The 16,319-nt window shown below is 37.6% G+C and overlaps 1 protein-coding gene across 3 annotated transcripts in view; it reads left to right on the top strand.

Annotated features, from left to right (window-relative positions):
* The window catches only part of SUPT3H (SPT3 homolog, SAGA and STAGA complex component), a 443,936-nt gene that overhangs the window by 410,621 nt on the left and 16,996 nt on the right, over positions 1-16,319 (top strand). For all 3 annotated transcript variants that reach the window (XR_003006039.1, XM_024765889.1, XM_024765890.1), the window contains exon 13: positions 7,402-7,487. Coding sequence is in view for 2 of the 3 variants with exons in the window: in XM_024765889.1 (XP_024621657.1) it covers positions 7,402-7,443 (42 nt within the window). In the remaining variant the exon portion in view is untranslated. The remainder of the gene's footprint in view (positions 1-7,401; positions 7,488-16,319) is intronic.

Below are 16,319 nucleotides of genomic sequence, written 5' to 3'. Positions count from 1 at the left end.
TTTTTTTTTTTTTTTTTTGCTAGTCGTGGTAAGGCTAAATTAGATATGGACATGAAAGTATTGTACTTCATAAACCATCTTTTTAAAATTGTAGTATTTTTTAATATTTGCCCCCCTGCTTTAAGAAATATACAATCTCATGCCCTTTTAAGTGTTATTTGAAATTAAATATTATGATTAAAAGTAAAAGAGAAAACAAAAAGGCTGCCTTATTTTTTCTCTTTCCCACCCTTGAAAATGACCTCTCAATGCATTTTACTTGTGGTGGTTAAACCATTAGCATTAAATTGGAAGCTTTAGTGACTGCAGGGACTGTGTTACTTATCCTTGTGTCCTTTGCACCTCCAAGCACAAGTGGTAGTGCAAGCAAGCACCACCAAGCCCAAGCTGGAACGCTAAATAAAGAGTTGCTAAAATCAAATTCTGCAAATTTATAGGAATTCAGACAATAGAACCAAAATCTTCTGTCTTAGGCCTTTGAGGAATGAAGTATTTGTAAGTGAATTTGAGGCCTGCTATAATGAAATTTTCCCCCTTTTTTTTCCAGCTTTATTGAGGGATAATTGAAATATATACGGTTATATAATATATAAGGTTTGGTTTATTTAAAATCTTCCGTTTTTAAAAAAATTTTTATTGGCGTATAGTTGATTTACAATGTGGTGTTAGTTTCAGGTGTACAGCAAAGTGGTTCAGTTATACATAGACATATATCCACTCTTTTTTTTTTAAGATTCGTTTCCCGTATAGGTCATACAGAGTATTGAGTGTTACCTGTGCTATACAGCATGTTCTTATTAGTTATCTATTTTAGTAGTATTGTGTATATATGTGTGTATATGCCAGTCCCGGTCTCCCAATCTATCCCTCCCTCTGCTTATCCCCTGGTAACCATAAGTTTGTTTTCTACATCCATGACTCTATTTCTGTTTTGTAAATAAGCTCATTTGTGCCCTTTTCTTTTAGGTTCCATGTATAAGCGATATCGTATGATATTTGTCTTTCTGTGTCTGACTTACTTCACTCAGTATATAATCGCTAGGTCCATCCATGTTGCTGCAAATGGCATTATTTTCTCCTTTTTTCTGGCTGAGCAATCTTCCATTGTATATATGTACCACATCCTCTTTATCCATTCCTCTGTTGATGGACATTTAGGATGCTTCCACGTCCTGGCTATTGTAAATAGTGCTGCAGTGAACACTGGGGTGCGTGTATCTTTTTGAATCATGGTTTTCTCAGGGTATATGCCCAGGAGCAGGATTGCTGGTCGTATGATAATTCTATTTTTAGTTTTTTAAGGAACCTCCATACTGTTCTCCATAGTGGCTGTACCAATTTACATTCCCACCAACAGTGTAGGAGGGTTCCCTTTTCTCCACACCCTCTCCAGCATTTATTGTTTATAGATTTTTTTGGTGATGGTTAGTCTGACCAGTGTGAGGTGATACCACATTGTAGTTTTATTTTGCATTTCTCTAATAATTATTGATGTTGAGCATCTTTTCATGTGCTTTTCGGCTATGTGCATGTCTTCTTTGGAGAAATGTCTATTTAGATCTTCCGCCCATTTTTTGATCGGATTGTTTGGGGTTTTTTTTATATTGAGCTGCATGAGCTGTTTTGTATATTTTGGAGATTAATCCCTTGTCCGTTGTTTCGTTTGCAAATATTTTCTCCCATTCTGAGGGTTGTCTTTTTGTTTTGTTCATGGTTTCCTTTGCTGTGCAAAAGCTTTTAAGTTTAATTAGGTCCCATTTGTTTATTTTTGTTTTTATTTTCATTACTCTAAGAGGTGGATCAAAAAAGATCTTGCTGCGATTTATGTCAAAGAGTGTTCTGACTATGTTTTCCTCTAAGAGTTTTAGAGTGTCCAGCCTTACAGTTAGGTCTTTAATCCATTTTGAGTTTATTTTTGTGTATGGTGTTAGGGAGTCTTCTAATTTCATTCTTTTACGTGTAGCTGTCCAGTTTTCCCAGCACCACTTATTGAAGAGGCTGTCTTTTCACCATTGTATATTCTTGCCTCCTTTGTCATAGGTTAGGTGACCATAGGTGCGTAAAATCTTCGTTTTTTCTTAATGTAGGCATTTATCACTATAAACTTGCCTCTTAGCACTGCTTTTGCTGCATCCTTTTGTTTCATCTTGAAGAACTCCAGTTAGCATTTCTTGTAAGGCAGGTCTAGTGGTGATAAATTCCCTCAGCTTCTGTTTGTCTGGGAAAGTCTTTATCTACTTTCCTGGGTAAAGTGTTCTTGATTGGCAGGTTTTTTTCTTTGAACACTTTGAATATATCATCCCTTTCTCTCCTGGCCTGCAAGGTTTCTTCTGAGAAATCTGCTGATAACCTTGTCTGGGTTTGCTTGTATGTGATGACTCTTTTTAAACTCTTGCTGCTTTCAAAATTCTCTTTTTGTCAGTGATTTTTAAGATTTTGACTATAATATGTCTCAGTGAATAGCTCTTTGGGCTAAATCTATATGGGAATTCCTGAGCTTCATGTTTCTGGATGGTCATATCTCTCCCCAGATATCAGAACTTACTTCTTCACATGAGTTTTCTGACCCTTTCTCTCTCTTCTACTTCTAGGACTCCCATAAGTCAAATACAGTCATCCCTCAGTATCTGTGGGGGATTAGTTCCAGGACCCGCCATGGATACCAAAATTTGCAGATGTTCAAGTCTCTTATATAAAATGACATAGTTTTTGCATGTGACCTCTGTAAATCCTCCCATATGCGTTTTAAATCATCTCTAGTTTACATATAATAACTAATTCAATGTAAATGCTATGTAAATAGTTATAAATACAATGTAAATGCTATGTAAATAGTTGCCGACTCAGCAAATTCAAGTTTTGCCTTTTGGAACTTTCTGGAATTTTTTTTCCAAGTATTTTTGGTTGGTTGAATCTGCAGATGTGGAATAAGTAGATACAGAGGGCTGACTGCATTATTTTACTTAATGGTGTCCCCTAATTTACACAGACTTTTTTCACCCTTTTTTCATTCTTATTTCTTTTCTCCTCTTAATGGATAATATCAAGAAATCTGTCTTCAAGTTTGCACATTCTTTCTTCTGCTTGATTCTTTTTTTTGAAGCTCTCTCTTGCGTTTTAGTTCCAAAATTTTTGTTTAGTTCCTTTTTATGATTTCTATCTCTTTGTTGAATTCCTCATTTTGTTCATGCATTGTTTTCTTAAGTTCATTGAGTTGTCTGTCAGTTCTCTTAATCTCACTGTGCTTTCTTAAAATAATTATTTTGAATTCTTTTTCAGGTAACTCACAGATATCCATTTCTTTATGGTTAGTTACTGGAAAATTATTGAGTTCCTTTGGTGGTGATATGTTTCCTTGCCTTTCCACGTTTCCAGTAGCTTTGCACATTTGAGGGAGCAGTCAACTCTTCCAGCCTTTTCAGACTGACTCTGGAGGGGAAAGACTTTCACCTGAAGGTGTCTGTGCGGGCTCTGGCAGGGTGGGGTTCAGCAGCTCTGATTCTGGGGAAAGCACAGTGGCATAATCTCTGTGCAGCTCCATCAGCTGAGGTCAACTTGGGCAAACACTGCAGGGGCCCAGACTGCAGAGGTTCTGCAAGTGGCAGTGATACCTAGGGCTGTTGGGGTCCTCGATGGCCAAGGCTGCTGCTGGGGTCTTTCTTTTTTGCCTGTGAAAGGAAGTTCTAGCCAAGGGGATCCATTTTGGTACAAGGTTTAGTGAGCTGGCACTCGGTGGCAGTGGAGCCGGGGTTCTAGGATCAGGCACGTGTGGAACTACCTTGGTCCTGGGGCACAGGTGCACTTGCAGTGATGGTAGTGCCAGTGTCTGAGGTGCAGGCATGTGTATATCTTCCAAGGACCCAGGGTCTGAGTTCTTGGGGCTTACCACAGTGATTTGGACCCCAGGGTGGGGAGAACAGCAGTGGCACAAGCTGGGAGGTGACAGGGTACAGTAGTGGCTTGAGCTCAGGGTGCAGCAACAGCACATCCTGGGGATGGTGGGTCAAAGTCCTAACTCTGGCCCCATGGAACAGGGTGCAGAGCAGCAACAGCTCAGCCTCAGTGATGCCAAAATTAATCAGGAAATGTAGTAGTAAGAATAAAATACAGGTCTGAACTGAGGGGCGTGGTTTTATCTATAATTAAAGCCTTACTAATTAGGCTAATGGCATAAATAACACACATATAATTATATTCAAACTGCAGCGTATGTTTTATAGCATATTTATCTTCTTTTGCTTAAGATAAATATTAACCTTTTGCTTTTTAATATTAATTTGCATTCCTTAAAATGTGTAATTTATGATACACCATAAAAAAGCAGAAGTAAACCAGTTTGGGATTTAAATGTTTTCTCTAGCTTGTTCATTGTCCATATGATTTTTTTTAAGCCATATTTTTAAAGTACACCCTTAATTAGTTAATTTCCCCACCAGTGCCCAGTGCAGCAAGTAGAATCTATGTCTGTTTATCCAGGTAGATTGAGATTCCAGTAAAAGGTCATAATTTGGAACTGAATGAATAAAAGAATGTCAAAAATGGGAAGCTAGCTTGATACTCAATTAAAAAAAAAAGCCTAAGAACTACAATTGGTCCTTTAAAATATATATATATATATATATATATATAATCTTTGCTGGTAACTTTGGGAGATGCTAAAATATCTGAGTTGTTCAATGCATTTACATAGGAGCCAACAGTAGTTGAGAACAGAGCTCTATTAAGTAAGAAGTAAAGCTTAAGGTGGTATATAGCAGTAAGAGCTGGTTTGGGGGGGCGAGGTCTGTGTTATTGATTAATTTATACTTTTCAGTAGTTGGGGAGGTCCTGGCTTTTGCCGGTCAAGGTCTGGGTTTTACTAACTAGGGGTGTCTGTGAATCGTTCATAGGATCTGACAGTAGAGAGTGAGTTGGATACAGAATGTTCCATGAGAACGTGGCCTCTGGAAGGCCCTCACACCAAGCAATGTTTAAATTTAGTTTCAGCATTCGCAACACAAATAGAGAGAAATTCACAGTTGACACAAAGATGAGTTGTCTTCATCCATCTTCCTTTCAAGTTGCTTACTCTGGAAGGGATGCCAAATTTGGGACATTCCCATAATTACCCTACACAGACAGACAACATACATCCTTTATACATCAAAAGGAAAAAGCAGTGACTCAGGGTGGAGGACCCTAGGGGATTGGTTTGCTGAAATTGCTCTTCACTAATTACACATGCTCGTTGTTTCTTCTTTACTTTAGAATTAGAATTAGAAGAACTTATTCCAGAAATCTGGGTCAGCTCTAAACTTTGGTTTTCTCATTAAACTTGGCTACTTGAGTGTCTATGTTATTAAATAAGCCCGTCATCTTTTACTTGTTTGCAAGCAGTGGTAATCAGTTATCTGTGAAGGTGACTTGATTTTTGAAAAGTGACCTCTTCAGTACTGGAGCAAACCATTTCATATCACCCACCTTGGAAAGATTTAATGTGGTAATTTCTCAGGTGAGTTCAGCCAAGACTCAGTCTTCTCCCGAGCCAAGACTGCTTTTTCAAGGAAGGCTCACCTCAACCATTTACCTTTAAGAGGAACCCAGCTTTATTCCTAGCTCCATTTATCTCCATGTAAACCATTCCTTGTGCTTTCAATATTATGTTATGTTAAAGGTTGTCACTGTGGTTGTAAACTGTAAAATATCAAGGTTAAGAAGCTGAAAGTATTACTTTGGCGTGAGCCTCTCGAAGGCGGCTGTGGTGGAAGGGGCTGTTTCAGGGCCTGAGGCTCCCCTGCCTGTAGTTGTGGGAAGACACCTTATCCGTTCCTGCAACTTATTTGTGGCTCTCCAAGGAGCTCACTTAACCACTGTTCTCCGGTACACAATCTTAGGAGCTAGAGCTGGAATTTTCTAGCCTTTGTTAGAATGTTTGCTTCAATCTGAAAGTACCCTGTGGCACAAAGAGTCCAATGGTGAGATGGAGCTCCCAGAGATCCCTGAGAAAGGAAACTTGGAATCTGCCACTGTTTTCTCATCCTTGATATGCTGATCTGGAGTGAACTGTGTAACAGCATAACCCACCGATGAAATTTCAGCCAGGACGCCAAAGCCTGACAACCATAGTAAATCCTGTGTAAGCAGGAGATTTGAAGGGAAGGGTTTTGAAGTTAATTGAATTTTATGATTAACAGAAAGTTATCTGGAAAACCATTTTTGTTTCACCTCATATTGGTAGAAGTCTTTCTAAAAAGCTTGGGTCCACTTTCCTTTTTTTTTTTTTTTTTTTGTATAATTAAAAATAATCATGTTTTTAGAATAAAACTCTTAGCACCTTCATAACATTATCTTAACCATAAAAGCTTATTCTGTATTTCCTATAATATGGCTACTGAGGTAAATTTATTGGACCTAAAGTTTACAGACTCCAGAACAGCCCAGAGTTACTAGCTTAAAGGAAAAAAGATCCCTGATATGAGATTTTGTCATTTTTTCCATTTTTCTGAAAACAGATTATAGAAAAATTCCATTTAATTGAGGGTTATGAATTCTCTGAACGTTGCTGTTCCTAGTTTAAATAATGAAAACTATGGTGGTGAAAGGGGTATTTTATTCCTAAATCCCGGATTTTAATTCTGCGTCACTCTGGGTCTCATTGTGAGAATCAGGACGAGTCACAGAGGCCCTGTATGGCCCAACTCTTCTGACTCTGAAATGCAGAATATATCTCTTGGAGTGAGAAATCACGCCATTTTACTTTCTTTACTGGAATATATTGCATTATTGCAATTAGTATCTATTTTCCCATTTTTCTTTTATGGGAGTATTTTTATCCCATCATGAATATCCATTTATACATCTATATGTACATGAATGTATATAAAATTATGTAAGATTCAGGTTTTCTGTAATGTCTATAATGTACAGAACTCCTTAGAGATCACCATATTTGTGGGGGGTGGGGGGCTCTGTTAGTATCTGTTCCCATAGCTTTTCGCTGAGACTGTAAATTAGGCCTGGGAAGGATATAATGAGTCAGTAATTTACAGACTATTAAGAGACTTAGTTAGAAGTGATTCTTGGGCATGTCCAATAGAGAGCACATGTTTATAAAGGACAAACAGATTCAACACAACATGTCTTTGGCCTAACCAAGCCCAATCAATTAACAAAATGGGATGTCTTATTTTAGGTATCTCCCACTCCCCCAAAATAGAATCACTAACCGCTTGTTAACCACACTGACTTTTTAACAAAGTGGCTGCTAGAGCTTTGCCACCAGAAATGTTCAGATTAAGCACCCTATTAGATGGCAGCCAGCAGAGTCTACAAAACAGGAAGAAAGTTCTGTTTGCTCTTTCGCTTCCTTTCCTGGTCTGACTTCATGTGATAATTCACTGCAGATTTCTTTTTCTTTGACAGAGTGCCTACCGCAGGAATGGGATGGCTTTTCTGGCCTGCTGATGTGACTGGGACCGAGACAACAGGAAAGGCAGTGTTATATTAAGGTGATTTCTGTTCCCCTCCTTGGGCAAAATAAAAGACAAGTTTACCTTCTCCGCATCCTTGGGAGTGGGTTGGTTTGTTGTGACTATCAACTGGCTGACTCCAGCCCTTTTCCAGCCCCCTCAACACTTAGTCTTGTTTACTAGATGGGCCATTTAGCCAATTAATGGCAGGATGTTTGGGATGGTGTGTAGGTGGACAAGAATGCACATCACACAGTTTTGAGATTTTAATTTGGAATAGATTTACTGCTCTCAGCTCACATAACTTAAAAGCAGTGACTTTTTTTTTTCTCAGTGTTTAGTCTATGTTTCATTTGATGCATTTTGTAATCCAGGTTTAGGACAAAGGAAACAAAATTAAAAGAACAGTCAGTTTTCCCCTTGGACTGTCCCACCAACTCTACCTTCTGACATTTGATGTCTAGATCTACATGTATTTTACAGACAAATGTCCATCTTATAAACTCACACTAATCAAAGACCTAATTGGCCTGATGAACTGTCTGTTCCCATCTTCTCTTCCCTTCACCCCACGTGTAGTATATGTGTCATTTTCATGGCCTCCTCCCAACTTCCTGAGTATCTACCTATCGTGTGTTTTTCCCCTCGTAGACCCTCTTCCCCATCTTCATTTTTCTCCTTCCCCTGTCCCTCCGATCCCCAGGCCCAGCCCTCACACACACGCTGTACCCATTTAGAAGCAAAGCGGTTAGAATCAATGGATGGGGAGCCAAGTGATCTGCTTTCTCCCTCCAAAGCACTAACACCTAGACTGAAATGTGGGCTGGGCAGTTTCTTGCTGGTAGCAGCTGAGTTATCCTTCTGGCATCTATACTTTCTCCAGTAAACGAGGAACTGTAACGAAGCGAACCAAGATATAGCAGTTATATACAGTTCTTGATTGAACTTGAATTGCAAAGAAGGAAGTGGTTTCTTTAATTCTTTAGGAGTTTTGTATAATTTTACTTCTATCATGGTTTCTACACACACTGAGATAGCCTTTGTAAAGAATTAATAAAAACAGAAATGAGAAGCATGCAAGATTTTCCTCCTGTGACCAAATCATAGTGAGGCTCAGTTAATGTGATTGTGCCATATTATTCACATTTGTTAACTATCACTTACCTGTTCTATGTTAGTCCTTCTGGAAAAAATCTTCATGTCAAGAACAAAAAAATGCAGATATATAATATCAAAAAATTGCCAAATGGTTTTGATGTTCCATCTGCGCTGGGTGAAATGTATGATTAAACTTCTCTTTTTATCATCATTCTTATTTTTCTTGGCATCCCTAATCATGGAAAATTACAAGCTTGCAGTAAACATCCTAACTTGTAAAACGACAGCATTTATTGTATTTGGTTTCTATGCCAGGCTTATGGACGTGTAAAATTTTCAGGAGCCGGTTTTTCACATCGAAATTCCTCCTCTCCCACATTATACATTTTAAAGTATGCACAAGGCAGAAAATATCGGGTTTAGATTTTTTTTTCCCTTCATTTTATTCTACCTGATCTCCTTATAGTCCCAGAGAAGGAAGACTCAACGTACATTTCTCTCAGAAATATGACAGGTCTGTGTTTTTGTTGGTCTGGCGTATGTTTGTCTATCTTGAACAGTCTGACAGGTAATTATTTATAAAATCTGGTTTTGCCCAGTAAGTCCATATAATAACCTTTCACTTTTCATCATAAGCCAGTGAGCTGAATTTAGAATAGAACAAGGTCATTTATGTCTGTCCCGAACCAGCCTAGATGTCCCCGTAATGGCTCAATATTAATATTTGTAATTCTTTTTTTTTTCTTTTCTACACTTAGGTTCTTTTTCTGACTCTTTCCACAACACTAAATTTGAAGTGAAATAAAATTTCCTTAAGCAGTGAGTATAGGGGGAAAAAAAATTTATAAAGGGAAAGTTTCAGAAAATGTGACTTAAATAAATTTCTTTAAAGATTAAATTGTTATGTAGAATCATAAACTGTCAGAGTGGAAGATGGTCTTAAAGATCATTGGAAACAACCACTCATTTTACAGATGGAAAATGATGGCCTGGAGAGGGAGACTGACTTTACCAACGTCACTCAGCAATGCTATGACAGACCAGAGACCAGACCATGGTCCCTAATTATCAGTCTATCTAGTCTTATACTCCACCATACTGGGTTTGCATTAGATATTACCAAGACACGTCAGGGTTTTATGGCATGTTTATCTTAGACAATAACCTAGATTTATTTTTTAAATGATTCTAATTATGGACACATCCTAAAGCATAAGCGTTATATTAAAATCTTCCTCAGAGGGACTGTGATGTTAATTAAATAATGTGTTATATGCCAGTTATACATCAATTTTAAAAAAGAGGTCTGTAAGCAGGGGAGAGAGGAATTAACATACTTTGAGCACCTACTTTGTGTCAGGAACCTTACCTTTGGTAGTTCATTTATCTTCCCAATGACTTTGTGATGTTGATGCTAGAACAATGAAAATAAAAACAAAAATAAACAAATGGGACCTAACTAAACTTAAAAGCTTTTGCACGGCAAAGGAAACCATAAACAAAAGAGAAATACAACAGAATGGGAGAAAATGTTTGCAAACAAAGCAACCGACAAGGGATTAATCTCCAAAATATACAAACAGCTCTTGCAGCTCAATATAAAAAAAAAAACCCAAATAACCTAATCAGAAAATGGACAGAAGATCTAAATAGACATTTCTCCAAAGAAGACATACAGATGGGCAAAAAGCAAGTGAAAAGATGCTCAACATCAATAATTGTTAGAGAAATGCAAATCAAAACTACAATCACCTCACACCGGTCAGAATGGCCATCATCAAAAAGTCTATGAACAATAAATGCTAGAGGGGGTATGGAGAAAAGGGAACCCTCCTACATTGTTGGTGGGAATGTAAATTGGTACAACCACTATGGAGAACAGTATGGAGGTTCCTTAAAAAACTAAAAGTAGGGACCTCCCTGGAGGTCCAGTGGTTAAGACTCCGCACTGCCAATGCAGGGGGTGCAGTTTTGATCCTTGGTCGGGGAGCTAAGATCCCACCAAAAAATCAAAAAAATTTTAAAAATTAAAAGTAGAGCTATCATATGATCCAGCAATCCCACTCCAGGGCATATATCTGGAGAAAACCATACTTCAAAAAGATACATGCAACCCCAGTGGTCATTGCAGCACTATTTATAATAGCCAAGACATGGAAGCATCCTAAATGTCCATCGATACATGAATGGATAAAGAAGATGTGGTACTTATATACCACATAAAAATATATGGACTATTACTCAGCCATAAAAAACAATGAAATAATGCCATTTGAGGCAACATGGATGGACCTAGAGATTATCACACTAAGTGAAGTCAAAGACCAATATTATATGATATCACTTATATATGGAATCTAAAAAATGATACAAATGAACTTATTTACAAAACAGAACAGACTCGCAGGCTTAGAAAACAAACTTATGGTTACCAAAGGGGAAAGGTGGGGGAGGGGTGGTAAATTAGGAGGATGGGATTAACATACACACATTACTATATATAAAATCAACAAGGACCTACTGCATAGCACAGGAAACTCTACCCAATACTCTGTGATAACCTATACGGGAAAAGAATCTGAAAGAGAATAGGTATATGTGTACGTATAACTAAATCACTTTGCTGTACACCTGAAACTAACACAACATTGTAAATCAACTATACTTCAATATAAAATTAAAATTTTAAATAAACAAAACAAAAAGAAACAAAAAGTCAGGCTTAATTGTAAATCAAATGTGAATGCACAAAATAGTTTCTATTTCTGTAGGCCTGTGTTTGGGAGATGGAATTTGAAAATAAATAAGTAAATAAATAACTTCTCTTATGGGAAATTGGCACTGCCTTATAGACTTGAAGATAAAGGAAACAGAAATATATTTCTCCCTTCACCTGAATTTGGAAATGCAATTTTCTAAACATGCCATTTTGAGGATATGTCATTAACCTTCTGCCTTCACATATTGCAATAGTTGAGATTCAAAAATAATGTTCCAGTTTTAGAACCAAGAGTTGTTATTTAAAAACCATCAGAAGCACAAATATTTTTTAATAGTGTATATACTTCCTGTATCCGGGGAGGATTCTTCATTTATTACTGCATGTTCTTTGTTCCTATAAAATAATAAACAATCCGCGTTTAATGCTTTTACCACGTAGAAGACAAATAAACATAACTTGTGATTCTTGGTCTGAAAGAAAACAATTTTACTTGCCTATAAATTATAAAATTTAATTTTATGAAAAAAATTTTGTATAGTTCCCAAATCAGGTATTTCTTTCCAGTTCATATAACCCCTTATGTAAAACTGAGTCACTACAGAGAAAGTATTTCCTCATCTGCCCTCCTGGAATTTAGATAGAACCTTCCCAAGTTGCATTTAAAATTCTACCATCAACCATGTATACATCTCATAAAATATTTTATAGTCTCCTGGCTGAACATTTCATAGTACATAAACACTTCTGCAAATAATATAAGGGCATCAAGTTGAATATGTCATAGCAGTGGCAGCCACATAAAGCTGATTCTCCCTCGATTTATTTTCTTACTTTTATCTTCTTATTTGAAATGCAAGGTGAAACTTTCTGTGCTCTTCTTGTACAGTTGGTTGGGGGCAGGGAAGGGGGGCAGACCAGGGGACTCCAGCAGTTTCAGTGGGGTTGTGTTCATTAAAGCAAAGGCTCTCTGCAGAGGGCATCAAGCCAAGCTTAAACAGCAAAACCATGCCTGCAGAAATTGGATGTAAATGTGATGGTTAAATAAGGGCCAGATGCCTTTAAAAACTCAAATATTAATAAGTCGTATCTCTTAAAGTAAGTTTCTAGTGTCGTGACTAGGATAGTGATACTATAGCACTTTAGAAAAAGAAGAAGAAGAAGAAACAAAGAAAGAGACTTACATTTGTCTTCTGGAAGAAAACATCAAATATTCAGCCTGTCATAAGTCATGGGAATTTTGGCAATTGAAGCATATTTTAAAACAATCAATTCCTACAAAGTCATGAGAAACCCAGATACAGTATTTCATTGTTGGAAACCACTGTAACTCTGTATACAGTATTATATTCATGTTCCCTTTTCTGCTCATCACCACCACTCATTCACTGTTCCCTTTTATTCAAAGGAAGATAAAAATAGAAAAAGGTATAGGAAAAATCAAGAAGCAAGAGGATTACTTATATAATATACTTATATATTATACAAGAGGATTACTTGTATAATATAACTGTAACTTATAACTGTTTAAGTAACAATTTACTTGCTATCAAAAATGATTTATTGTATCAGTATTTTAATAATAAGTTTTACATAATAATTGTAGGACACCGTGTGCCACCCTTTATAGTAAGCACTTTGTGTGGCTATCTCATTAAATCCTCACAACCCCACTATGAGACACGCATGGTCATTCTCCCTGTTGCCCAGAGGTGATAGAACGCAAATTTAAGAACAGAAGCTTCACTGCCTTATGCAGAAGTGCCCAAGATGGCGCTAGCATTTGTACCCAGCACTTTGACCCCAGAGCTCGTGCTCTTAACCACAGTTGTGCAGCACAGATTGTACTAAAGAGTTCTGATAACATATTAAAGAGAATTGCTGCCCTGAACCTAGAAGCACTTCTCTACTAAAAAGACTTGATTACAAGAAAATTTCATTTTAACTTAGCATTCCTTCCCTAAGGCCAAGTATTATGTATATAATAGAATATCATGTAATGTATAATAGACTATAATTATATAGAATGATGCCAAGTCCTCTGTAATATCTTAAACCTTAAGATAAATACATATGATCAATGCACATACTGAGAATCCCTGTACAACTTATGAGAAAAACTTCCTCAAAAATCCATGTGTACAAAGCCTCTCCTTTGTGGAGACCAGATTTCTCCAGAAGGCTCTTATTACATAGGCTACTATTCTATGCTTTCATACAAGGTATTTATCTCATGTTATAAAGTAATCCCCAACTTGTGTACATGTGTTTGCAGTGGCAGATACAGAAGTACGTATGGCAACCCCTTGCGACTTTATACAGATGTCCCTTTTAGATGTTCGCTTGTTAGTTGTGACATAGTCATTGTTTCTTCTAGCCCAGGATGTGTGTGTGCTTGGGGGGAGTGGTGGACAGAGAAAGGAAGAAAGTGGAAAGAAAGTTGCTGAAAACAACTTGAATTAGAAATGATGGTTTTCATAATTCAAAAAGACACATGCACCCCAGTGTTCATTGCATCACTGTTTACAATAGCCAGGTCATGAAAGCAACCTAAATGCCCATCGACAGACAAATGGATAAAGAAGATGTGGTACATATATACGATGGAATATTACTCAGCCATAAAAAGGAACGAAACTGGGTCATTTGTAGAGACGTGGATGGACCTAGAGACTTTCATACAGAGTGAAGTAAGTCAGAAAGAGAAAAACAAATATTGTGTAGAAAAATGGTACAGATGAACCAGTTTGCAAGGCAGAAATAGAGACACAGATGTAGAGGACAAACGTATGGACACCAAGGGGGTAGGGGAGATGGGATAAATTGGAAGATTGGGATTGACATATATCCACTAATATGTATGAAACAGATAACTAGTGAGAACCTGCTGTATAGCACAGGGGACTCTACTTCACTTTGCTGTACAGTAGAAACTAACACAACATTGTAAAACAACTATACCCCAATAAAAAGAAAGAAAGAAAGAAATGTTGGTTTTCCTCCCTCATGCAGCTTCTTTAATTCAACCCTAGGTCTGTTCTGCCTCAGAACAAGTTGCTTTCTGATTTTTGTTTGTTAAGATGCCGACTAGCAGTACTGCAGCCTGTTGTACTACGTACCTGTAGCTTTCTCCTCTGAATGGCGTTGATTTACTTCTTCCAATCACTCTACTTGGGAAAAGTTAATCACTCCTTCCAGACCTGTATGTGCCAATCCATCGAGCAGTCTCTAAGCAGCAGTGACTCCTGCACATTGGCCAGCCACACTTCCATAGGTTTGGCCTGGGAGGAAACAGTGAGCCCAGATGGTGCAGGAAACTTGTGACTTACAGGGCAGCCTAAGCAAGATCAGCATGGTGTCAATTTTCCATGGTCCTAATCCCAAAGGAGTATACCAAATCTAGGGTCCAGATGACAGAAGACCAGAGGGATGGGTCGCTGTGTCATGGAGGCACCAACTCTAAACCACAGCCAAGCAGTTTTCCAGCTTTCATCCATACCTAAAAGGAGGTCGAAGTGGAAAATCCCATGTCTCTCCAGAACCAGGGAGGCAGATGATCCTTGTGGCAGCTCCTCCCAAGACTAGCTGTCTTGCTGCATCCCTCGGATGATCACAGAGTGAAGTGGAACCTTGCCTACGTGATCCAGATGGAGACATGCAAGGTCACTTAGGGTGCCTTTCCCCTGCAATATACAGAGTCATGTGTCTCTGTGAACCATACGAAAAATCCATCTGCCTCTTCCTCCCTAGGTTTTCAAGGTGCTCTCCTTCTCTAGCTCTTTTCCATAAAGCTTCGCCTATCAGGGCAGAGTACCTTCTGCATCCTCTGAATTTTTATGCCCCTGTTGGTCTCTGTACTTCCTCTTTTCTGTCCCTAATCATCTCTCCATGTGCTTTGTAGCCTGCCTCAAGAAATTAAGAATTTCTTGAGGGCAAGTCTTAAATCTGTACCTCTTTGTAATCGCCACATGCACATGTTAGGTGTTCAATAAACATTTTTTGGTTGTTTAACAAACATGAGCACAAAATTCTTTCTTTTTCTTTCTTTTTTTTTTTTGGTTAAGTCTTTGTTTAATCTCTTATTGATGCTTGTTTGACTTATTTGGCTGCAAATCTCAAGAACTATAGATGATCACAGCCTTTTTCTTAAAGACAATAATACAGTGTCTCAGAGAAAGCAATTCAAAGCAGGCCATGAGTCAGATTTCTTGTGGCCTTTATGAGTAGGTCACTCTGACTACAGTCTTATTTGAAGGGGTTAATGACCTCAGGGAGGGAGGTAACCTTAGTCACATTGGTACACTACTAAAGACCTAAGAACCTTTGTGTCCTACTTGAATCTATACAAACTTGAAAAAGACTTAGGGACATACTCCATTTTTGTTTATAGCAGCATCTTTGAAAACCTGCTAGACCTCCCACTAGTTTACTTTAAAGACAACAAGCTATTTTAGGATGGGATTTCCCTAAAGGTAATGGAAATAACATGTTCACTGAACTTAGAACAAATATGAAGATCTATTTAGACTGAAAATAATGAGATTTTGTGAACCGGAAGCAACAGTTTTTCACCCAACAGTAGCTTGCAGCTAAAACGTCTGCTTTCTTTATCTCTGTTCATTCATTCAAAAAAATTTTTCTTAGCACCTATGAAAGCCAAACAATCAACATGGTGTTGACAGTTCCCAAACAGTGAAGCAGGGACCTAGGGGGAACCGCAGAGTTCCATAAAAGGGCTCAAGAAGCCACCTACATTAAATTATCTATAGATTAAATATGTTACATGTTTTGCCCATATGGGTGCCACTCTAAATATTTACATACGTGCCATTGTAATTTATAAAATACAAACATAAATTTATTTTAAAATGACACTGAAATCCTTGTAGCTTTTTGACATTACATTTTTTTTTTCATTCAAGAGGTAGCAAAAGTACAAGTTACAGAATGCATGAGTCAGGGAATTTGTTAAGGTTAAAAAGTGATTCTCAAGCTCAAAAAAAAAAAAAAAAAAAAAAAAAAAAAACACTTTTTTTTTTTGGGTTTTTAAAATA

Source organism: Neophocaena asiaeorientalis, unplaced genomic scaffold (assembly GCF_003031525.2).
Source record: "Neophocaena asiaeorientalis asiaeorientalis breed wild unplaced genomic scaffold, Neophocaena_asiaeorientalis_V1.1 scaffold46, whole genome shotgun sequence".
Taxonomy (NCBI): Eukaryota; Metazoa; Chordata; class Mammalia; order Artiodactyla; family Phocoenidae; genus Neophocaena; species Neophocaena asiaeorientalis.
This window is presented reverse-complemented; position numbering and strand designations above follow the sequence as displayed.